Source organism: Cladophialophora bantiana, assembly GCF_000835475.1.
Source record: "Cladophialophora bantiana CBS 173.52 unplaced genomic scaffold supercont1.11, whole genome shotgun sequence".
NCBI lineage: Eukaryota > Fungi > Ascomycota > Eurotiomycetes > Chaetothyriales > Herpotrichiellaceae > Cladophialophora > Cladophialophora bantiana.
In genome coordinates, this window is record NW_015971585.1 from 924,961 (window position 1) to 948,606 (window position 23,646).

The 23,646-nt window shown below is 52.3% G+C and overlaps 8 protein-coding genes across 8 annotated transcripts; 4 read left to right on the forward strand and 4 right to left on the reverse strand.

Moving 5' to 3' along the window:
* Positions 1-329: 329 nt before the first annotated feature.
* Z519_07765 (uncharacterized protein) lies at positions 330-3,815 on the reverse strand (the record flags this gene model as incomplete). The annotated part of the gene is made up of 1 exon (XM_016765495.1): positions 330-3,815. One exon carries the CDS (start codon positions 3,813-3,815, stop codon positions 330-332), a length of 3,486 nt encoding a protein of 1,161 aa, XP_016618464.1.
* A 638-nt stretch (positions 3,816-4,453) lies between these two features.
* Z519_07766 (uncharacterized protein) lies at positions 4,454-5,999 on the reverse strand (the record flags this gene model as incomplete). The annotated part of the gene is made up of 2 exons (XM_016765496.1): positions 4,454-4,677; positions 4,727-5,999. The coding sequence occupies 2 exons, from the start codon at positions 5,997-5,999 to the stop codon at positions 4,454-4,456; spliced, it is 1,497 nt and encodes a 498-aa protein (XP_016618465.1).
* Positions 6,000-6,300: 301 nt separating this feature from the next.
* On the forward strand, positions 6,301-7,581 carry Z519_07767 (uncharacterized protein; the record flags this gene model as incomplete). Its single annotated transcript, XM_016765497.1, has 2 exons — positions 6,301-6,372; positions 6,421-7,581. 2 exons carry the CDS (start codon positions 6,301-6,303, stop codon positions 7,579-7,581), a joined length of 1,233 nt encoding a protein of 410 aa, XP_016618466.1.
* Positions 7,582-8,417: 836 nt separating this feature from the next.
* Z519_07768 (uncharacterized protein) lies at positions 8,418-12,000 on the forward strand (the record flags this gene model as incomplete). The annotated part of the gene is made up of 10 exons (XM_016765498.1): positions 8,418-8,551; positions 8,611-8,633; positions 8,977-8,996; positions 9,072-9,097; positions 9,157-9,255; positions 9,343-10,061; positions 10,116-10,191; positions 10,246-10,674; positions 10,725-10,907; positions 10,956-12,000. The coding sequence occupies 10 exons, from the start codon at positions 8,418-8,420 to the stop codon at positions 11,998-12,000; spliced, it is 2,754 nt and encodes a 917-aa protein (XP_016618467.1).
* A 1,564-nt stretch (positions 12,001-13,564) lies between these two features.
* On the forward strand, positions 13,565-14,290 carry Z519_07769 (uncharacterized protein; the record flags this gene model as incomplete). The annotated part of the gene is made up of 1 exon (XM_016765499.1): positions 13,565-14,290. One exon carries the CDS (start codon positions 13,565-13,567, stop codon positions 14,288-14,290), a length of 726 nt encoding a protein of 241 aa, XP_016618468.1.
* A 208-nt stretch (positions 14,291-14,498) lies between these two features.
* On the reverse strand, positions 14,499-18,026 carry Z519_07770 (uncharacterized protein; the record flags this gene model as incomplete). Its single annotated transcript, XM_016765500.1, has 4 exons — positions 14,499-15,295; positions 16,156-16,390; positions 16,700-16,899; positions 16,997-18,026. The coding sequence occupies 4 exons, from the start codon at positions 18,024-18,026 to the stop codon at positions 14,499-14,501; spliced, it is 2,262 nt and encodes a 753-aa protein (XP_016618469.1).
* A 1,207-nt stretch (positions 18,027-19,233) lies between these two features.
* Z519_07771 (uncharacterized protein) lies at positions 19,234-20,259 on the forward strand (the record flags this gene model as incomplete). The annotated part of the gene is made up of 2 exons (XM_016765501.1): positions 19,234-19,292; positions 19,383-20,259. The coding sequence occupies 2 exons, from the start codon at positions 19,234-19,236 to the stop codon at positions 20,257-20,259; spliced, it is 936 nt and encodes a 311-aa protein (XP_016618470.1).
* Positions 20,260-21,154: 895 nt separating this feature from the next.
* On the reverse strand, positions 21,155-23,065 carry Z519_07772 (uncharacterized protein; the record flags this gene model as incomplete). The annotated part of the gene is made up of 3 exons (XM_016765502.1): positions 21,155-21,220; positions 21,325-21,761; positions 21,817-23,065. The coding sequence occupies 3 exons, from the start codon at positions 23,063-23,065 to the stop codon at positions 21,155-21,157; spliced, it is 1,752 nt and encodes a 583-aa protein (XP_016618471.1).
* Between the last annotated feature and the right edge of the window lie 581 nt (positions 23,066-23,646).

Below are 23,646 nucleotides of genomic sequence, written 5' to 3' on the forward strand. Positions count from 1 at the left end.
AACAGCACCCCTTTCCTACAGCCTTGTCAGCCTTGCGGGAGAGCTAGTGAGTTATCGCTGTGGCGGAACATGAGACATAAGACAATGTATTCTTTCCGAGCGGCCATCAAGCGAATTAGTATCTTAGAGCAGAGTCGCTATAAAGACAATAACCTAAGATGAAGAGCGGGTTTGTATATACATCATCATACTGATGGTCCTCCAGCGCCCCCTACGCCTCGCACTGCGACAATCATGCACAACCTCCTAACGAATGCATCCAACCGCATCATTACTCATCTCCGCTGACATTTTCAATCCGCACGCGCTTTTGCAGTGTTCATTCTACCTTATCGGGAGCTTTCTGTGCTGAAGATCCCCGGTCTTTGACCTGTCATGACAATCCGCTTTCTTGGCCCTTGGCCTTCCCCATCATCGATCCCTTTCCGCTGCTGTGCGTGAGCACTAAGCCCTTCTGCGACAAAACCGATAGAATAGGCGCTGAGGCCCAAGGCCGTGAGAGACAACAGCGTGTATTTCACTCCGCGTGTGAAACGCTTCCAGAGGCCCTCCTGGGTATCTGGGCTATCCCTATCGGAGTCGGGGGTTGATGGCTTTTCGTCCGTTGCGTTCGATGATGACGACGCCACACTTGGAGGGATTGTCCCGGAAAACACCTTCTCCTGCCTCCTCAATTTTGGCTGATGTGGGGTCGGGCGAAATGGAGGGGCTGTAGGCGCTGCTGGGCCAGGGACTGGGTTCAACTCGGTAGGCAGCTCATCCAAAACCGTGGCAGCTTCTTGATCTGGTAGTCGAGGAGAGATATTTGCGGTTGGTGTCGGTTTTACTCCATCCATGGGTGATTGTGCCTCTGTTACAGTCTTCGGCACGGCTGAGCCTGTAACATTCTCTGGTTGCTTCTTCTGGAAAATCAACATGTTCTCTGTCCCGTTGTACAGCGAATATCCTGCTCTTTGCATTGTTTGGAAATGTTTGAGAAATTCTGGCGCGTTTTTAAGGCGCCCTAGAATACCAATCACATTGCTGGACTTGGGCATTTCGGTGGTGGGTTGATTCAATGGAGAAAAGTTAACCTTCCCAGTCGAGGTGTCGTAGGCAAGAATAAGATAGGGTGAATCAAATTTTCTGATTCTGAGGCTCTCGATTGGTGGAGGTTGCTCATCGTTCCAAATAACTGATCCTGATGGAGTGTGGATTGGTTCGGGAACCATCTTCAGCTCTTCTTCACGTGGAGCTTCTGATGTGATCTGCGCGCCTGTTTCGACATTTGCAGCGACGCTCTCACAGGGGCTCTTGGGGGGGTCGAGGGTCTTCTGAACTTTAAGGTCAATCCTCTTCTTACCAAAGTCGACACCCGACATCTGAGGAGCACTCCAAGCGATTGCTGGTCTCCCGCTTTCGATTCTTCTTATCACGTTCTGAGCTTCATGTAATTCTCTTCTCACTTCCTTTGCTCCTTGCATGACGTCGCTCAATTTGTGGAGAGGCGGCTTTCCTTCTGCCATTTGTTCTTTAGCTTCTGCCTGGCTTCCAGCATGTCGTAAACTCTGAAGGTCCTGGGCCTTCACGTCAACATCTCGAAGCTCAGCATGGATTTGCTTCGCCTCGTCTACGAGCCTGGAAAAATTGGGCTCGAATTTGCTAATATGATCGTCAATTGCCGGATTCGTCGCAACTCCCGGTTTGACATTGGCAAAAGAGAGCGGCTGGGGTCTGGACGCGTCCGGTTGGGAGGTGCTCGACGCGAAAGACATTTCTTCGGCCTTAATCGACACTTCTGCAGACGGTTGCGCGGGCTGCCTATGATCGGAATTGATGGGACCATATTCACTCTCATAGACAGCTTGTATATCCGCAGCTAGTTGAGTCATCTGGGCCTTTTCCAGTTCTGCATCCCTCTTCATATTCTCTGTCGCCTCTCGCAAGTCAGATGTCCGTCGTAACCTTTCTTGCTCATCTGTGAGGACGTCGTGTGCAGGAGTAAAAGGCTCTACTGGTCGGGGCTTGGCGTTGGACTTGTAAATGGATGGTGTATTGCGCAACGATTCGTCTCTGAAGACAAGCTTCTCAGTCAATCCCTTCACCGCATCGGGCCGAATATACTTCTTGTAATTCTCGTTGAAGTTCGTCATGGACTTCACCGTTTTGGCAACAATACCATTGGGATATTCCCTGATATGTTCCCAGACGTTGTTGAGGGTCTTCGTCAATTTGTTGGTCGGAGTTTCAATCTTCAGAGTCTTGGGCGACAGTATGCCTTCATTTGCAGCCTCTTTCTGTCGTGCCTCGAAGTCCGTTTCAAGCTTCGCTCTTTCTGTCTTTTTCGAGTCTTCGCTGTCCACTATTTCCTCTTTCGGAGCCACTGGCGCTCCTGCTTCTTTCTCTGTTGAGGAAAAGGGCCGCATGTATCCAGAGAGTTGACGATCGAGAGCAGTCTGCAGTCTGGCTAACTTGCCATTTTGGTCTTGAGCAGCCCGCGCCTGAACTCTGTCGAGAGCCGGCTCAAGCTTACTCACGAGTCTCTCGATCGGAACTTCAACCGCAGAGTCCCGCGCATCTGTGGCACTCACCGGTTCTCCGGTCTTTTGTCGAAACCCTTCTTTAACCAGCCAATCTGACGCATTGGCGTCTGCTTCCCCGAGGGCCTTTGCCTCGTAGGTAGTACCCGAGAACAGCGGTAAAGTATCATCTGGCTCGGGCAACTCTCTGATCTTCTTTGGAGCGGCGGTTTCGCCAGTAACGAGTTCCGACTCTGGCTGTGCACTGGCCTCTGTAAACATTGCAGTTGTGTCGATGTTGTTGCCCTTGGCCCTAGTCATCAGGTCCCGGAATTCCTGTTTTCTCGAACTATCGAAGCCTTCGCCTGTCCCGGTCGGGACTGTTTCAGTATCTTCATCAATCGGTTTCTTTTCCGAAGCTCCGAAGTCGTAGACTTTGTGAGATTTGTAGGTCTTGACTGGTATATCAACTCCATGTTCTTGGAAGAACAGGTTTTTGAAGAATGGCTGCTTTGACTCAATATCGGATGGCGGGCTCTGTACCTCTGGCTGTCCAGGATGCCCTTTCGGTTCCGGGGCTGCTGATTGCTTCTCCTGCTCAAGCTCTTCCTTTTGTTCAGACTCAGCCGATCGCTCCCTTATGGGAACTTTTCTCATCGAAATTGGATCGTATTCATACTTCTCCTCACTAATATCCAGCGTCGACTTCTGGATTACTTGCTCGACCGATCCAATTTCTGAGGGAGACCCTTTTTCGATCGAGTCTTTAGTCATTGTCGGAGTAGGGTCTGACTCTTTCATGTCTTCGTCCTTCTTCACCTCCTTCGGGTCTGCAAACCAAGAGAACGAAGTCCATGACGAATTGTTGGAAGACGGCGGACTTTGCAACCGTCTGCCGAATAAAGTTCCATGTGGATCTCGTGCAATAGCACGGTCGACAGCTGCTCGGAAAGCATCGAAGTCTTTGTAAATGGTATCAGACTCACTGGTATATTCATTATCTGACTTTTTTGCTTCTTGAACAGAGGCCCCTGTGGAGGATAATGGTTTGTAATCGCAATAGCGGTTTGCCCAGAGGCGATGGTGACGCCAAGGTCGAATATAGGTATCTTCTGGCTCCCACAGTGCTCTTCTCCGAAGAACTTTGTAGTATCTTGTTCTCATGATCCTGTGATGTCTTCTCACACGCTCTTCAAAGTCCTCGGTGGGAGACCAAGGATTCCCTGTCTGCCGTCCCCACCACCAGAGTGTCCGAATTTGGACTGCATTGACTCGATGGCTTCGGTAGATATCAGTTCTTGGATGCAGAGTCCTCATAGTGGCGGAGATGCTCGCAATATTAAAGGTCTGGGGGAATGCCAGTAGATGGCGGTGTCACCAGAAGACGGTTCTGTGTCGTCGGAGGAGGATGAGCAATGGCTGTTCCAGGTCCGACCACTATCAGGCAGACATGAGCACGCACTCGACGATACGGAGGGCCGGCACCCCGACGCAGGAGGGGGTCTCGATGCTTTCCAACGTCAAGCAAGTGATAGATGAGATACGCAGCAGCGCATTGAAGTATGGCCAATTGAACTAGCGCAGATGAGTTGAGGTGAGCGTGGGCGACGGGGAGGAGTGAGGAGGGCAGGGAGGGGTAGTAGGGTAACAAGGGTATGTAGCAAGCGCAGCTAGGTGATATCGATACGAGCAATGCGGGATGCGGAGAAACCGCGTCCCGCCGTGTATCGATTGCTGCTTGCTGCTGCAATGACTTTTCCCAGCATCGTAACTCTATAGACTTTCGGACGATGCACTCAGCACTGTGGCAAAAATCCTGTCTATGCTCCATACACCGAAAAGCCGACTGTTTGCTCTCATGCGGGGATCTTCAATTCACCCAACATTACATTCAGCCCAGAACTCCTGGACCATCCTAACATCAGAAGAGCATAAGATTGTATCGTACAACTCGTTCATTCGTCGCCTCTTTTCTTGGTGATGGTATCCACGACCCTGCCATAGAATTTAGCTGCGTTGTGTCGAGCGAAAGTGATGTCCTCAGTCAGATAGCTGGGCATCAGTTTCATCATCCCGTGGTCCCTGTCACGATCCAGAAGCGGCGTGTACAGGTATTCCGTTTCCTCGAAACTCGTGCCTTTTGCCATTTCCTGATCGATGAACAACCTGAAATGTAGAGCTTTCGAACGTTAGCTCGTAAACGGAGCAAAATGACAGCTCAAACTTACTCCCGTTACGACCGGTCTGAATGCATTCGTATGTATCGCCCTCTTCAGTCTTCTTCACGTTGAGAATAACGAGTCCCGTAAGGTCGCTGTATAGATCCTCCTTCATCTGTGCAACTTGGGCGGCCTGTGCAGCTTCCCCTGCCAATTGGCGTTGTGCAGTACTCTTCATCGCGCTGCTAGGAGGCTTTGGATTGTCAACCGATGATGCTCGTGCTGCCACTAACTTGGCTTGTAGTCCTTTGATCTCGTTTTGGGCGTCAGCGAGATGTGTTGAGAGCTGCAAGGTCGTTTCGCGCATCCTTTCCATCTCTGCTTCCTGGGTCTGCATCTGTTTACGAAGCTTGCGCGCCTCGTGCGCCAGAGGAGCGTGGGTAGCCAGCTCCTTCCTGAGAGATGCAACCAGGTCATTTGACGCTTGCATCGCGGCATCACATTGCTTGCGTAGCTTCTCCATGTTCGCATTCGCCTCGTTGATGCCCACTTCTCTGAGATTGCGGTATTTCAAATCCACATTCTCGAATTTGCGAGTGATATCCCCTAGTTTACGTCGAAGATTAGGATCACCTCGTTCAGTGTCGGATGCGCTTCCTGCCCGTCGTCGGTAAGGCGGATCCTGCCTTGTTCTAGATGTATCTCGCGCAATCGGTCTGCCTTTTGGCGCCTCCAATTCTCCACTTGACTCCTCAGTCTCCTCATGCTGCGGCTCCGGGGCAGTAGATTGAGAGTGTGAGGCCGCCTTCGACTTGGTGGAAGCGGTCGCTTTGGTGGAGGCTTTTGAAGCTTCCTTCTTTGTTCGACTTGCGGCGTGTTTCGGACGTGCTGCGACAGGTGGCACTTCTACCTCCCTTAAACCATCTTCATTCTCATGCGTCTCAACAGCTTCGGGAGCTGCTGCTGCTTTTTCATCGGCGCGCCTCCCTCTCTTAGCCTTCGGCGCAACCGTTTGTGTCTCGGCTTCGGATTCTCTGAGCGTCTCGTCCTGGTTGCCGTTGGAATCTTGGTCATTTGAGTGATCTTCACCCGCCTTTCGCTTTACGCCGGCAGTCTGCCTGGAAGAGGTCTTCTTCACTTCCGAAGGAGCACTCTTCTGCACTTTCGACTTTGCTTTTGAGGGTACCGTGACGCGGTGTCTTTTTTTGCCTCGTTTTACCTGCGTTGTTTTCGCGGCAGTGGCGTCGGTCGCGTCAGAGGCGGAGGAGAGAATCGAATTTTCATCAATAAAAGGCGCCGCCTTCTCCGTGTCAGAGTCAAGGAGATCCGCAATGCCCTTCATATCGATGTTCAATCAGGTAATGCCAGTCCCAGTAGAAGTGCAACGGGGTGTCACTCAAAAGTCAAGTAGAATCAAAACGGGAAGGTGATGTAAACAAAGCGATGCCACCTTTGGACTTGGCTTAGCCTGCGGAACATTCACTAGCCACAGAAGAAGTGGCGATTCGGCTCGCCAGCTGGTGCAGCCTCATCACACGACGGGTCCGTCTTCGGTCTTTGGAAACCTCGCTTCCTCAGGTCATCCATACCCAACAGTTGATGCATCCCGCCATATCTTCTGCAGTCCGAAATTACGCTCCATGATGTCTCCCGATAGAGGCGATGGTGCCTGGTGGCATCGAGTACTTCAAGAACTCGCCATCACAGTCCCTCTGGTATGTCGACTGCTCGCTCACACCGGATCGAAGCCTAACAGACTCCAGATGTTTGGGGGCTACTATATGATCAAGTATGTCCTGTCACAGATGAACCTCGACCCCGAAGCGGACCAGAAAGAACAGAATCGCTTGCAGTCGGCCGCAATATTACGACGTCTAGATGATCATCCTCGCAAGAACCAGCCTGCGAACCAACCAAGCGCGGACCGACCGCGAAGGGAAGATCTACGCCTGTCTCAATATGAAGAAGTCATCTTGCAAGAGCTGGTATTTCCAGAGGATATATCTGTGTCCTTTGATGACATTGGGGGTCTATCGGATATAATAGAGGACCTCAGAGAGTCGGTGATATACCCTTTGACGTTACCGGAACTATACTCTACCTCCTCCTCTCTACTGGCGGCTCCTTCCGGCGTTCTCCTATACGGACCTCCTGGTTGTGGAAAGACCATGCTGGCCAAGGCTCTAGCACATGAGAGCGGCGCGTGCTTCATCAATCTGCATATTTCGACTGTTACCAACAAATGGTTCGGCGACTCGAACAAACTAGTCAACGCAGTCTTCTCCCTGGCGCGCAAGCTAGAGCCAGTGATTGTCTTTATCGACGAAATCGATGCAGTCCTGGGCACTCGACATAGTGGCGAACATGAGGCAAGTGGAATGGTGAAGGCCGAATTCATGACGCACTGGGATGGGTTGGCTTCCTCCAACACTCTCGGTCGCCCGCAACGGATTTTGATCCTGGGGGCCACCAATCGCCTACAGGACATCGACGATGCTATTCTTCGACGGATGCCCAAGAAATTCCCCATCTCGTTGCCGAATGCCTCCCAACGTCTCAAGATCCTGAAGATTATCCTTCGGGATACCAAGCTCGACCAGGAAAATCTTGACTTGGAGTATCTATCCAGAGTGATGGCAGGAATGTCAGGAAGCGACATCAAAGAAGCATGTCGGGAGGCAGCAATGGTGCCTGTCCGTGAGATGATCCAGCGGCAGAGAGAAAGTGGACAACGCATGGAAACCATGAAAGCAGGAGACGTGCGAGGCCTTCGTACAGCTGACTTTTTCATACGAGCGCGTGGGGATAAGGCAGCTCAGGACGCCAAGAGAGACAAGGACGAAAAGGAATGGAGCACCGAGTCGTCATCTCCCGTAGTAGATGGTGTGGAGGACGCAGTGGAAGAGTTGCATCAACCAGACTAACACCTGTTGGTTTCGGTCCTTTCCCTTTCTCGAGTTGCGAGCCCTTTCACTTGGCACTTTCAACAGAACGTTAGGACAGTCTCAGGTACGGGCGTAATGGGCATTTTCGGTTTAGGCTCACCGGCACAAATACAAGAAATACACCACTTGGCTAGCTTTGTGCAGCCGCCCTTGATGCACAAAGGCGTGAGAGACGAGAACACGAGGGGAGACAAGGGCTGCTCGAAAATCAACCGGAAGGTCTTTCCCACTTGGATCGTGGCATGAGATCAAATCAAATCAGTTCAACCCGCGAGCTCTGCCCTGGTGTATTTTGGACCTGTCTAGTCCAGTAGTAGCATGGCATTGTAGCGAAGCCCCCGGTACCCCGCAATCATTAAGTTACTGGTGGATTTGGAGTGCGTCTGAAGCGCAAGCTTGGTGGCCGGGGAGTTGAGGCGGGCACCGCGTACTCCGTACTCCGTACTTGTCCAGCCTGCCAGAGGACACCCCAGAGCAACCCCCAGTGGGATGATGGACAGGCGATGCTTTTGCATGGCTACGAAGCCTATGGCCACACTAAAAATTTCCATTCCGCTGACCAGCCCTCCAAGCCCGCCCACCCACCAAAGTGCGGAAGACGGTACCAGGGCCTGGCATTCATGTGCTCTCTGCATCCAGAACCACCAGATCGTCTTTACAAGATCCTCTCCCCTCGTATTCAGTTTTCGAAGTCGACTTTGTCACCGCTTCCTCTCGACCTCCTTGCTGTCGTTGCTTTTTGGCTGGAATGCCCCTTTGCTCCTACGGCACCGTAGACCTTGCTCGCTGTACTGTGGTCTGAACCTGTTGCAGCCATGAGTGACCCAAGCCCACAGTCCGAGTCGCAGGAGGCACCTTCTGCAGCTGCGGCGTCGCAGACATCCAACGATCAACCCGCCACAAACAGCGCGCCGGCGAGCCAAACTCCAGGCCATCCCAGCTTCAGAAGGTACATGGTCATGACGAGACTTCTGCCCTCATTTCCGCATTTGCTAACGCATTGTCCAGGCAGCGCGCATCTCGAGCGTGTGGTAAGCTCACCTCCTCTTCCTGAACTTTCTTTTTACCTTGCGACGACGCGGGTCATGCGGTGAAGTTGGGTTTGGCGGCTCGCACAATAGACGGTCCTGCCTCTGTTGCAGGTCGAAAGGACGTCACAAGAGCTCATGCGGACATGTTCACCTTAATACTTTTATCCCTCTGGAGTTCGCGATAAACCGAGAACCTCGGTCCAAAAGTGGTACTTGTCATCAACATGATGCTGGCAGTTGGAGACAGGCGCAAAACACAACCCTGATCCAATGAGCACGGGACAAACACATGGCAGAAATACTCAACTTTTTGGAAAGGATTGCTAACGTGTCCACTCTGCAGAAACATGTCACGCCCGCAAAGTAGGTTGCCATTCCACTCTCGAACAGGGGGAGACTGCAATAGTGGATCGAGCTCTAACACGTCCTTTGGATTAGGTGCGATGCGACGCAGCATCTCTCGGGTAAGTACTGTTCTGTCAACCCAGCATCGCTGATTGCGCGCGTCACTGACCACCTCTAGGGTCCCATGCACGAATTGTGTTGCCTTTTCTATCGAATGTCGAATTCCCATTCCCAAGCGGAAAAGGGCCAGTGCCGCCCGAGCCAAAGATGACGAGAGGTAGGACCTGTCTTTCTCCTGGAGTTTTTGAGGAGCGTCCTTGCTCCGTAGCTTCGAAAGTAGAAAGGTTGACGACCAGGACTTCAGTGAGGCCGGCGACTCACAGCAGGCGGGCACGCCCACGGACCCTCGCCTAACGCGCCCAACACAACCAAAGCCTACTGTTGGCTACAATTCGCCTGATGGCATCCCCTCGACACAGATGTCGGAGGCGCAAGCCGCACAACAAGCTGCGAACAACAGCACCATGGCTCAGTTCATGAAGCCCAAATTCGCCCGAGCGCCCATTAAAGAAGCCGGTCGAGTAGCCTACTTGGGGGAGTCGTCAAACCTATCATTACTGGTCCATGATCGGCATGGTACCACTGACGTGGTTCACTACCCCTTGCCTGAGAACATCAGAGGCGCTCGCGCTCGCCTAACGGAGCCGGACCAGATGGAAATAGAGATCCTCCAGCAAAGGGGGGCATTCCTGCTTCCACCCCGTGCGTTGTGTGATGAGCTTGTCGACGCTTACTTTCGATGGGTCGCTCCTATTGTGCCAGTCATCAATCGAAGCCGGTTTATGAAGAGATACAAGGATACAAAGAACCCGCCGTCGTTGCTGCTGCTGCAGGCCATCTTGCTGGCTGGTTCCAGGGTCTGCACTAATCCGCAACTGATGGACGCCACTGGCTCGACTACGCCGGCAGCAATGACTTTTTACAAACGCGCCAAGGCCCTGTATGATGCAAACTATGAAGATGATCGCATTACCATTGTCCAGGCTTTGATATTGATGGGCTGGTACTGGGAGGGCCCCGAAGGTAAGGGCCTGGCGGTCACTGAATATGCCGACGTCGCCCGGTCTAACATTGCAGCAGATGTGACAAAGAATGTATTTTACTGGACCAGGGTGGCCATTGTAGTTGCCCAAGGTGCGGGCATGCATCGAAGGTACTATAGAATTGTGTACTTCCAATGAAGAAGTCAGCTAACCCTCTTCGACAGTGTGGAAAGTTCCCAGTTGAGTAGGCAAGACAAGCGACTATGGAAGAGAGTATGGTGGTCGCTTTTCACGAGAGATCGATCTGTAGCGGTGGCCCTGGGCCGACCCGTTTCCATCAACACGGACGATTCAGACGTCGAGATGATCACAGAGGAAGACTTTATCGAAGACGAGGGAGACCCGAACCATGACTATCAGGCCGATCCAGTGCACATCCAGTTCTTCTTACAGTATGTCAAACTTTGCGAGATCATGGGTCTCGTGCTTTCCCAGCAATACTCGGTGGCCTCCAAAGCTCGTCGAACCAACGCGATCGATCTGACTCACAGCGACATGGCGTTGGCGGACTGGTTGCAGAATTGCCCTCGCGAGGTTTACTGGGAACGCTCACGCCATCATTTCTGGTCGGCACTTCTGCATTCCAACTACTAGTAAGTGTGTCATACCGGAAACTCAGTCAGGCGTTGACAAACTCTACCAGTACCACCTTGTGCTTGCTGCACCGAGCCCATATGCCGCCGGCAACGGCAAAACCCCACGACTATGAAAATGTTGACATGGCTTATCCGTCGAGGACAATCGCTTTCCAAGCTGCCGGAATGATAACCTCAATTATGGAAAACCTCCTTGCTCACGACCAAGTCAAGTACACGCCTGCGTTCATGTGAGTTTCTCATATTTGCCATTCATCTGCTCACTAACCCCGTTGCAGCGTGTATAGTTTATTCTCCGCACTCATTATGCATGTCTATCAAATGCGATCTTCGGTACCATCTGTTGTGGCTGCGAGTCAGGAGCGCATCAACGTATGCATGAACGCGTTGAAGGAGGTGTCGAAAGTGTGGCTTGTTGCCAAAATGGTCCACACTCTTTTCGAGTCCATTCTCGGCAACAAGGTGCTGGAGGAGAGGCTCCAGAAGGCCACAGGGAAGAAGGCTCAAAGGGCCAAAATCAACCAACGCGATCAAGGTCAAAACCAAGCCAATGGCAATTCGAACGGGATGGCAAGCGCCACACCTATCCCCGCGCCGCCGCCAGCACCGCCGGCGAATCCAGCCAAACGTAAGTTCGACGACATCGACCTTGCATTCAATGTTGGACCACCAGCCCCTCAAATGTCGTATGAGCGGTCCCGGCCTCAAACACCTGCCGTGACACCCTCTCGCGAGATACCTCAACCACAGCAGCACAACTATTTGGGCTCACCTCCACTGCAGAACGAACAATATCTACCCCCATCCCGGTCTCGAGGCGCATCACGGTTGCCATCGCGAGGGCCTACGCGGGCCAACTCCCCGTTCAATGGGTATTCGATCCCTGCGACGCCGCCAGACTTGTTCCTAGTCACCAGAGACTCGCCAAACATTTCACAGCAACTCTGGGAGAACTTCCAGCCGGATCAGCTATTCCCTGATGGCACGATTGGGGATGTTGTAGGGTTCAGCACAAGTCCCGTCCTGAATCATGCGGTGGATCCTCAACTACAGCAACTGCAGGGACAGCAAACCGGTATGGCAGGAGGCGGGCAACCAATTCCACATATAGATATATCAGGGCAAGGACAGCAGCCTCAAGTATGGCCTCCCGGAATGCAAGGGATGATGGGAGCAGGCATGGAACTCCCTGACAGTGACGGATGGTCGACGAGCTCACTCGGAAACGCCCCTGTAGCGCCAACGACGCTCAACGTGGAGGATTGGTTCCAATTTTTTGGGATCAATGGCGAGATGGCAGGCATGAGCATGGACGGGACGTAAGCTCTTCCGATGCATGCGATGCCAACCAGTCGTTTTAGCCGTCACCGCACGAGGCACGAGCAAAGGCACCTCGCACACTGGTTCGGGCAGGTAGCCTCTTTGGCGATTCTGTTACAAGAACGACGTTTCTCTGTACAATGCCGGCTAATGATACACGTCTATGGAGCTGCGAGACTGATGTACAGGTGGATGGTGGATTGATGGATGATACTATAACTATCTGTGTCTCTGTACTATGGAGGAAATAACGATGAATCTTTGCGAATGTAACGAAACGCCATCTAAACTCTGTCGTCACAGCTGGCAAAATCGACCGAGCTGTAAAAACTGAAGTCTGGGAGTCTAGACCTCAGGCTAGGGGGGGCCTTAGACCTTAATCCGCTGGCTCTCAGACCATGCATTATAACAAACAAGAATAGCCAACCATCTTACGAGGTACGATGAAAGCTACTTGGGGTGAGGAGAGAGGGGCATAGTTTGGGAAGAGAAAGAGAGGCCTTTGTGGATTTTGGATCCTAGGACTCTTCAGTTCAGTAGTATTAGCCGTGGTTCGGTTCAGCTCGCATGGAAGTACCAGTACAGCAACTCTCGGGTATTCTGGTATGGGGTACATGTTATTTGTGCTATTCGCTCGCTTGGGGCTTGCTCTAGGGGTTTAGCTCGTCTCGTCTCGCGAAGGCACGAACAGCTACTGGTGCTACGAGGAGCAAGAGAAGTGTTAAAATCACTTCCGTTCCCTCCGAGAGCTACTGGTTACATCCCCCCGGAAATAGGTTTAAGTTTCGTGGGTACCACCCAGCGCACAGCCACTTTTATCTGGCACCCTCCCCCAGTACCTACAGTACGAGGGAGAAGAGAACCCTTCAGGCGCAGCCACGCCACTACTTTGCCTATTAGGCTGAATATGTCACAGCTACGGTCTGGGTCTGGGCCCCAGCCCTTGCCTTGGGCTCCCTGGAACAATTTAATTGCTCACTCACTCCTTCTCGAGCAAGCCAGTAAGTCACGGGCTGGGCTGATGACGACAACCACAATCCCAAACGACCGCACCAGCCAATGGAGCGAGGGCGAGGTTATTTTGCCTGTCTGTTTCTATACAAAGGTCATTGCGGAGACACACGCACAGACATACACTGGTAGGTTACCTACGTATGGACGGGTGTGTGGTTTGATGGATGGATGTAACGAAAAGAAGTGGGAACAGGGGCGTTCGATACGGTATACGCACACGGTTGATGATAGATGTATAGATATAAAGAACCCTGCTTCATGGGGGATGTTGTTCATTACTTCAGCAGGAAAGATCATCCGTGAGAAAGGAAAGGGCAAAGATTAGGGAACAAAACAAGGCGGCACAACATTCAACACCTAATCACGATACTTACTCCAGACAACACATACTCGGGAAACCCGGTCTCACACACACACACACACACACACATATACACCCCTCTCATCATCATACAGTATTGTGTCAGCACCGTTGCTCAACAACTTTCAACCACCCTCATTTTTTTTCTTTTGTCTATCTCAATAACCCTTTTCCTTCTTACCCTCATCAACCATGCCACCTTCGGTCCCGCCACTGTCCATTGCACCTTTGATCGTCACGAGCACCACAGGAACCACCATCCAGGCTCTCGACAACTTGACCGGGGAAACCTCCGGGATGGCCGCCATCATGGCCGCCAACTGCAGCCAGAAGACGGGGAAGGGTGAGAAGACCAAGAAGCGGCATTGGTGGTCGCGCATCGTCCGTAAAGGGAGACCTTGTCGCGAGATGAAGTCGCTGGAGACGGCTCCTCCAAGTCGGACTTTAAGTCGGGCCCCGAGGCCCTTGGACGAAGACATGTTTCCCAGGAGGATCCGCACCAACAGTTCTCATTCCATGCCCACGGCACGCATTCAGGCCGGGGGATTCATCGACGACAAGGAGGAGATGACGAAGTCTCCTGTCGAAATCTCCACTGCCGCCGCCACCACCTCCACCAGTCCCAGGTCGAGTCTGACTTCCAGGGGCGAGTCTTCCCCGCGAGGCAGCTGCAGTAGCGACAGCAGCTTCGGAGCAAGCACCTCTCCGACATCGACTGACGGCGTCAGCTCCAGGTCCTCCATAGACTCCCGGGGCAAGGTCAGCGCCACAGGTGTGGCCGCATTGTATGAAGCACTGGGCACGAGGGCCATCATGAAGGAACAAAAGAAGTTGGAGGACTATCGGAAACGGCATGGCATGCAGCGAGACCGGGCGGTGGATAGTTTGGTGCTGGGAAACGCCTTTATCGGCATGTAGATGGTATAACGGGGCGTCGACATACATCCTGGCTGTTTTTTCTTGTTGTAGTCCATATTTGTCGCGAATTCGGTGCTGAGGACGATTGTTTGGTCTGTAGAGCGGGCCCTCCTTCATCGGATATGTTTGAGCACCTCAATGAATGTGTTGCTGATTTTCACCATATCGTTCCTATTTCCCTGTAGTGGCACAAACCTTGCTTCCGCAATCACTTGACACCCACCGCCTCCAAGAACAGCTGCTTGTTCCCCTCCTTCACGATGTCCTTGACCACCTCTGCCATCGACTCGACTTCGATGATCTTCCCCTTTTCGTGTGAGAATATCCACTCGTCTCGTTCTTGCTCCTCTTGTCCGGCATTCTCATCAGAGTCATAACGTACCTGGAATGCTTGCCAATTCAGCGCTTTTAGCTCTCGGAGGTGTGAGTCCACGAGGTCGCTGGGCCCAGAAAACACCATTATGCCAGGGTACCCTGGTTTAGTTATGCCGGAGACGGCACTGCTGGGAGATAACGCTGGAGACGATGCAGTAGGGTTGACGGCTAGTTTTCGCTTTGAGGTCGCCAGGAGATGATGGAGCCAGATTATTACAGTCCTTGACCTTGGTAGCGATCCAGCACTTTGATCCCTGGCAGCCTGCTGTTCCTTGCCTTTTGATCCCCCAACTGAGCACGCAGTCAAATCCGAAGCGGTCCCAGAAATCTCATCCTCAAAGATACTGACGACTTGATCCAAGACCTCCCCGCCTATCCCTTCAGCACCCAGGCCGTCAATGGCCCGTCGAATCCTGTCGCGGATGTCGTTTCTGGAGTTATCACACGCCGATATTACTTCGGGAACTCCCTTTTCGGGGTATTGGTCTGGAAGCCGTAGGAGCAGGGCACTCCTCTGGGAATCACTAGGCGTGAAAAGAAGATCCCGACTTCGAGAGTCAAAGGTGATGTTCCCGGGATACATTGCCTCGAGCAGGGACAGTTCGGCTTCGAGTCTAGGAGAGGTTTCGGCTGAAGTCATGGTGTGAGATGTCGTTGGTGTCTGAGACGGTGAAAGCTGCTTGACTCGGACGACTAAATCACTTGTCTTGGCGATGACCCTACAAAGTCCCAAAAAATCATCTTGTGGTGATGCGAATTGATGCTTCGTCCTATTCATTTCTACTCAAGGGTCCTCCGCTACCGATTGGAACAGGAGATATAGTGATATTGCAGTCTCGGCTGGTCAGGATCGCCAACTAACCAGATTCCCGGGCGAAAAATGAGTGTCGGGATGGTCAATCCCTTAGACCCGACGTCGTTCTTGTGCACATTTTGCCAGGGGCTTAAAAGCCTCTTCTTTCCTCAGCTGGCGGAGCATCATGGCAAGGGTGCCCATGGCCATCATTGTATCAGGATGATCCTCCCCTCTCACCCATTCCGGCGTCTCCAATGCGCGAGATGGGTCACCTTGCTGAAAGAGTGCCCATCCAGGGTTTACAATACGTGAGGTGGTACATTGGTCCTAGCATCACAGTTCAGGCTCCCTTCATGCGACCATCATGGCAAACGCTTTCATCAAACCAGGAAGTGTACGGTTCACTTTTAGCCAATTCCGAGCAGCGATGTGCACCAGCCGATGAATATCATACAATGCTTCGGAATAACTCCCTTCTCTGCACATTGCCCGGCTTGTCACAAACGAATATCCATTCAGTGTGGTGATGGCGTCTACCATCTCTTTCTTCGAGCTAACTTCTGGCAGTAGAGACAATGGAATGTCCTTTTCGTGAAGACAGGCCACAGCACTAAGAAACTCTGGCGCTCGCGGGTGATGTCGGGGGATTTGTTCAAACAAGATGAAGAAAGGGCGGCAAATGGATTCTATGCACCAGAGTATCGTGAGTAATCTCCACAATCTTCACTTAGAAGCTTGCTCACTTTGTCCTCAGATTTATCCATGAGCTCCAGATAGGCGCTGACCGTCTCTTGGGTTGTAGGGATATATGAAGGGGCCTGGACGATAGCGAGTGGGAGATAGGTGAGCTTCGGTAGCAGGGTGGTGGCTCTGCACTGCTCCTCCGGCATTTCAAGTCTCCCTGACGCATTCAGGAAGATTCCCGTCGACTGACATCGCCGCCAATTTGGTCATCCCTAGCTACGCGTCGTGATCTGGTCGTGATGAGGATCGACCCATAGGTCGCGCGTGGCAACCACTCCATCAACGTTTCTTCTGATCGTCCGAGTCTGATCTCTATGCTCACAAGCGTTCATCATCAGCACCGTCCAGCGCTAAGAACCATCAGTCTGTGGATTGGTTGGTAAGCCACTCCTAGACAAGGGTTTTGGCGTCAGGATGGTCGCCTCCATGCCCTAGAATTCTGACCTTCTTTCCAATGCCGAGTATATCCTTCTCAGACGTCAATTGATTGGCACCTTGGATTTAGAAGATTGAGCAATTGGAGTACTCTGACTTGACTTGACAGACAAGCTCGAGGGCCAGTCAACCCCTGCATCAAGTAGAGATACAATCCGGCGACCCTCTGGATCGAAAATTGCTTGTTGGAGATGCTTCAGCTCCTCAGTACGACCGATGAACTCCGAGATGTGATCAAAGGGAGCTGGCCGTACAGGTTCTGGTAATTCACATTAGGAGACAATACGACTTAGCTTTCGCAAGGTAAAACTTCATAAACGGTCAAAGCCATTGAAGGTTGAAATATCGAAACTCACCTGAACAGATCGGTACTTCGTCTTCGCTCCACTGGACCAAAAAGGCCTTCGCGCACGCTGCTGCTGTTGCCGCTGCGTATCTTTGCCATCCCTTCCTTTTGTGACTGTCGGTATAGTCGCATACGCCTTTGATAACAATGCTGGGGAAGTAATCCCATACGCCGGCCCCTTCCATTTCGAAACCAATGATTCCGTCCGCTTGCGCCATCAGGTCACGGTGCTGACCTGATGCCATCACAGTGTTCCCAGAAGCCATGATGCCAAAGTGGACGACAGGCTGTGTTGTTGACCCACCCATGGAGCGACTGCGCTTTACACGCATTATAGAGTCACAGCCTAGATCTTCGCATTCCGTTTTGAGGGCTAATTCGCAAATCTCGCCATCTCTCTTGCACCCATCACATGTTCCTGGTGGGTGGCGATGTATATACGATGAATGGTACAAGATATCATTCTCTTGGCCTCGATACCTGATCTCAGGCCGCTTCCGCTGTATGTCTTGGAGAAAGGTAATCATGTTATTTTGCATTCTCTGCTTGTACCGACTGGTCCTTAGCTTAGCCTGGATAGCTCGGATCTCTGGGCTAGGACGAGCAAGTGTGTCTCGAATATCTTCCTTCTCAAATCCCCTTGGACGCCGCCTCCCAAAGTCATATTGGAGGAGTGCTTGACTGATGATCACATCGCCGAGCATGATTTCTTCTTGATCGGTCCCGGTCCCGTAGGGCATGCCTCCGCAGATACCGACCACTAGAGCGAGCTTGATATTTGGGAAGCTCACGCGCAAGGAGCCCGCAACCGCCGCGGCGGGAGTGGTCCCTATACCGGGCATATAGGCTAGAACCACATTGTGTTGCCCTATCACTCCAGTTGTATAGACACTGGGATCCCCAGGAGCTTTCCTAAAATTCTTGCCCTCATCTTCCCAAAATTTGTCAAATAATTCTTGCACGCACTCAGCTTCCAGGGGCAACGCACAGATCAGCGCTATCTCGAAGTCAGCGCGTTCGCGAGGGGTCTTGACGGGCATCGTTATGTGGCTCTGGTTCTGGAAAACGGTCAGAAGCGTAACAGCGAGGAGGTTAATAAGTCCTCGACAGCATCATGACAGCATGGATGAAATGCTGCGTTCGAGCTTGATGGCAGACATTGTCGCTGCCGCGCGGCTGGAAGTCAGGCTGGAGGTTATGTTCGCTAGGCTGAAACCACCCTGGAAGTCCCGACTTACCGAGTCCTCCGTAAGCGAGAACAGATGGCGTTGTAACAATGTCCGCGGTCCCACTGCATGCTGCACACCAAGAGCTGTACTTGCTAGACACGATGGAATGGTCCATTATCTTCATCCGGACATCCCAATGCGTGCTGAAGCCGAGGAAAGGTGGCGCTGTAGGCCACTGGATCGTGGTGGCCCTACCATTCTGTACCTATCAATAAATGGTCCTATGTCCCTAACATGATAAACCCTTTGAATGGAGACCCTCCTGCCCTACACACTGGTCGTCGCACTTGGGGAGATGGGAAGCATCGAATGTACATTCGTAAGGAACATGCTCGCAATCATCTCGGTGTTCGTATACAACAAGCCCCCGACCGCACCTTGGCAGTGATCTCGGGATTCGTGCAGCTATTACCTAAATATATTGCTGTCTACTGACCATCGCCGTTTGAGCTGGGTTCTGCATCGGACTTGTGGATTTCCCGCTTCTCGAGAAATGCATTTCTTGAGCCTCGCACTATTCGCAAGGCTCGTTTCCGCGGCAACTCCTCGGGTCCCCAAAGTCAACTTCCACCTTTTTACTCTTTTCATAGCCATGATTGGCGTTGCTACTTCTCGCTCCTATCGAGCCCGCGCGGCATGACGGAAGAGCTATGCGCTGTTAAGACTGAAGAGGTGGTCAGACCCTGCAAAGGGCAATATCTCGAGTGCTCCCTCCTCGGGTGGGTTTTGTGGCGGGCTGATGCGACCAGCCGTGGTCCTCGCAACCAAGACCGCATGTTTTTGTATCAACCCAACATCCGGATTTTGAGGCGTCCTAAGATGCTTTTTCATCCTTCAAAAAGGCGTTTGCGCCTTACTGGAGGTGCTCCTCCTCTCAAAAGACACTCCATCAACTTTTGCAGAGCTGGTTGAGTCGAACAATTGGAGAGAAGGATAATCACTTCCCCGGGGGCGTTGACAGAGGTGCCTCTACTTCAATATTGGACAGACGACTGGGATACTATATTAGGATTGTCGCATGCGTGCCATACCATTCTTTACGGGTCTCCTCTCCCCGATACAGAGGCGAGACACTTAGTAAGTAGTTATCCTGTCCACAGCCTTGCTACTCTTTGGTGCATTCACCAAAAACAATTCATTACCCGCCCTAACAGCCTCGACCACCAGCGACGATGGACAGTATACCCAAGTCGTACAAGCTACGACGTGGACATACTCTCCGTCCTACTATACGTCATATCTCTCGACGGAAATCATCACCATAACATCATACGTCCCATGTCCTGTTCTCACTAGCTACACCACAGTCTACAAGTGCTCGACCTGCGGCGCGTGCGATGACTGTGCCCCCACTGCGCAGACCACATGTGAGCCGAAGCTCTGCTCCACTCACATCGACAACGTTGTCGAAGCAACGACCACGCCTTACGGATCGGGCGAATATGCCATCGCATATGTAACGAGCTACGGTGGCGCACAGGCTGAGACGATGAGTATTCCTGCGTCCTTGTGTACCGCCTACGAGCAAATCGACCTCAACGGCTTTGATTGCCGGAGCCTCCCTGCATGTGGCGGTTCGAGCCCAAGCGGACTCACATGCGAAGCAAAACCGTGCACCACGTGTATCGATGAGGACGAGGACGGCGAGTACGAAACCCTCACCGAGGGCACACAATACTTCTTCACCGACTTCGCCCGACTTACCGTGAACGGCCAGGTTACATCCACGCCTGCAAGTCTGTGCGAGCTCCTAACCATACCGACGCCGTGGAACGTCCAGCCCACACTCGCCTGTGGCTACGACAATGACGCCGGGCCTGGCGAAAACAACAACGCCCAAGGCGCCCAAGCCATAACCTACACTTACACGACGAACGGAGCGACCATTGTCGTCGCCACCACCTTGCCCTCGCACGGGGGCCCGTTCCATCTCACGGGCAATGGCGGGGGAGCTCGAGTCGGCGGGGAGCTCGGCAGGAACGTGCTCTTTTGGATGTGGATTGGCAGTGCGCTTGTCGCGGGTGTGGGGATGATTGTTCTTTGAACCCCAAGAAGGCGCATGTGATAATATGATTGACGCCGGAAGGGGACTTTTCATGCATTTGTATGGGATATTGCAATGGCAATGGCAAGAGCAAGGGCAATGGCCATGGGAAATGGATGCGGACTTCATGCAATGAATAATGTCGGGGCAAACGGACTGGGAAAATAATCTGTACGTGAACGGACGGCCAGGGTGGATGTCTCTATTACTATACCAAGCAGGTTGGTTCTCGAAGGAAGGAAGGGCACGTTCACCTAATCTCAATGTTGAAGTTTTGGGCAATGGATTTGAATGGGTCGGGATGGCATAGAAACTATTTTTGTTATTCTTGTTCTCGTCTTTGTTTTGGGTTGTTGAAATATTCAAATTTGAAAACTCTGGTGAGTTGTGCTGAGAGGGGCGGTGGGCGCTCATTTATCCTAACTGTCTGTAGTTGCAATGGCTTTGCACAAAACATTCCAAGTCGAGTATCGAGTACCGCGTATCGAGCATTGCGTGTGGCTGGACTGGGCTGGCTGGCTTCCCTTTTCATCCTCGCTGAAATCAATCCATACGGTCCGGGCCATCCATTCCGCGTCTTTTGAGGGGATTTTGCCTAACATTTCCACCAAGATATGCCCTTTATTCGCCAAAAAACGTCATTCCAAAACTCCCCAGAGCCTTTTCATGCACTGTGGACGGGAACTAGGCAAGCACCGCAAGCAAAGTACTGTAGGTTGATAGGTGCGTAGGTAGGAGGTATGACCTGGACTCTTCTTCGCGCCATTGCGTGGTTGTTTTTCTTTCGCGGAGCCTCCAATACTGACTGCACTTGCCGTACCCGCGGTGGCTTTGAAGATTATGAAGCTGGGGATGTCCAGAAGACCAATGGCAGGTTTTGGGCCTTTGTGTCTCATCACAGCTCTTCCTGCAATTCCCGGATCTTGTAGTAGATTTCCCTCAAGGTCTCTTCTTTACCAACCTATTCCGAGTGAGTCAGTAGGACAGACGAAATTGAGCCGAATCAAAACAAAAGGATGAGTCTTGAGAGCAGCGTTCGTGAGAGGGCGTTCGCAGATGTCTTACCTTTATCTGAAATCCCGTTGGTTTCCCTCCCTCCAGACCGGTGAGATGCATAGTCTTCCCACTCGGTTCTTTGCCATCGTGCGTGCCCACGTTCATCTCTTTGAATACCGGCGTGTTGAGCAGTAGACGATGTGTGCCCATCGCCCGCATGATCAGTCGTCCTCTGCGTTCAAGAGTCATAGACGATTCAGGTTCGCCTCCGTCGATTGCAGCTTCGATATCTTCCTCAGTTGCGTCTCCAGATTCGTTTTCATCTTTGGTCTCTTTGCCTGCTGCATTCTTGTCATCCGTGGTAAGGGTCTGCTCCGTTGATCTTGCTTCATATCGCATGTTGATCTTGAAGTCTCCTAGGCCGCTTTCTTTCCATTCCCTGTCAAAGTGATATAACTTCGCCCGACAGCTGAAGATGGTTTTCTCGTCTTCTTCTCCTGTGTTGACTAGCACGATTGTCAGTTAGCAAATCGCCCTCACATGTAATAGAACAGGACTTACGCTCTTGCTCGTGGAATCTCGGATCTTGCTCGACTTCTTCCCCAGGTTGCTGGGCTTCGTCGTTTTCACCTCCGTCTTCACTTTCTTCCTCTTCTTCATTTGATTTTGCTCCGAACGGTTTGGGTTTTCCAAACGCGCCCGCCGTCCCCGAGGGAGCAGCAAATGGAGAGATGCCCGAACCAAGTGGCTTCGCAGCACTTCCAAATCCGCTTCCACCTCCAAATCCAGCAGCTGAGCCAAATCCGCCTCCTGAACCAAACCCTGACATGGGCTTACTTGCAAACAGTGATGCACCTCCGAACCCGCCAGAAGTCGACGCAAAGCCGCTCGTTCCTCTGCTGTCACCAAATCCACCACCAGCTTTGGCGGCTGCGCCTACAGCTCCGAAAGGTGACTTTTCGGACGCAGCGAATGCAGATAGGCTGGAAGAAGCGAAAGCAGAGTTTGAAGTGCCGTTACCAGGAGATGAAGTTGATTCGACCTCCTTCTCGGGTGATTTGGGCGATTTGAAGCTACTGAATGGAGATGCCGTTGACGTGTTAGCAAAGCCAGATGATACTGAGATCTGCGATTTAGCTGCTTGTTCTGGCGGCGGAATGGTTTTGGTCGAAGGCTCTGTAGCAGCCGGCTGCTTCTCCGAGATAGAGGCAACATTAGGTAGTCTAACCTCTGCTGTTGCATCTTCCAGGCCCGGTACACTAGCTGCTGTGTCCATTTCCTCCTTTGAAGGCGCCGAAACTAGGACCCCAGGCCCGCCTGGAGACTGTTGCGCCTCTGCATCACTCTCTTCCAGGACTGGACTCGCCATGTCCTCGTATTTTTCAAACGTCTGTATCTCCTCATCGTTCCCTGAGATCTCCCGGGATCTCATTCTCTTGTGCTGGCTTCCCTTCTTTGGCAAAGGAGGGCCTCCGTTCTCGACACCAGGTCCAGACTCTTCGTTCTGCAAATCTTCAAAGGATCGTTTCTTGGAAGGCCGGCCTCGTACCAGTCCGTTTTCGCTTTGCAACTCAGGCGCAGTTTCGACACCTGTGGCGTCGCCCACAAGATGGTCCCCAATCTCCCCAGGCTTTGCCTTGGAGTATTGTGAAAGTCCTGCGATTGATGTCTTCTTCAGTTTCTCCCGCGCGGTGCGTTCGCCCCCCTCACCGTCTGAACTCCCATCTTGAGGCGGCAGATCTTGTATGACTGTGTCTTCTGTGGATTCCTGACGCGATGGCAGATTTTCTCCTTGATCGCTCGTAGACATCGTGTGTGATCAGGATGATAGTAGGCGGGTTCTTGTTGATGGAAAATCCTGTAGCTCGTGTGGTGCTGCGAGGCCTCCAGGAAGCGGGATCTCACAGAGACAATCCTCCTTCGCGATAGATGTTTCCGCTTCGGTCGCCGCAGATGTCGAGGTTGGGACAGATGGATGTGCGATGAGTTCTCGGTCTTCAGATTCGGTTAGGCCACGAAACCCCACATGGACCCGGTCCAGATATCCTTGAATGAACGGAGTACTTGCTCCGAGTTCGAAAGAAAGGCAGAGAGGCTGCTCGTGATTGAGGCGCCAGAAGGCTCGAGAGGCGGTGCGAGAGCGGCGGTTGACCTCAGTGGCTTGATGAACGAAATCAGGTAGCCGACAGCGCCTGTTGCAAAGTGTTCACCAGCAATATGAGGCTGTTGGAGTACACCCGGAGCGTGCAGTATCCGTCGGAAGCGACAATGAAAAGAGACGCTGGAATCCAGAGATGGATACGCAGTCAAGGGGATGGGCGGTCGGCACAAAAGATATTGGTATCGATACGATGAAGCGGCTCAAGGCATGCCAGGCCCCTTCTCGCCCTG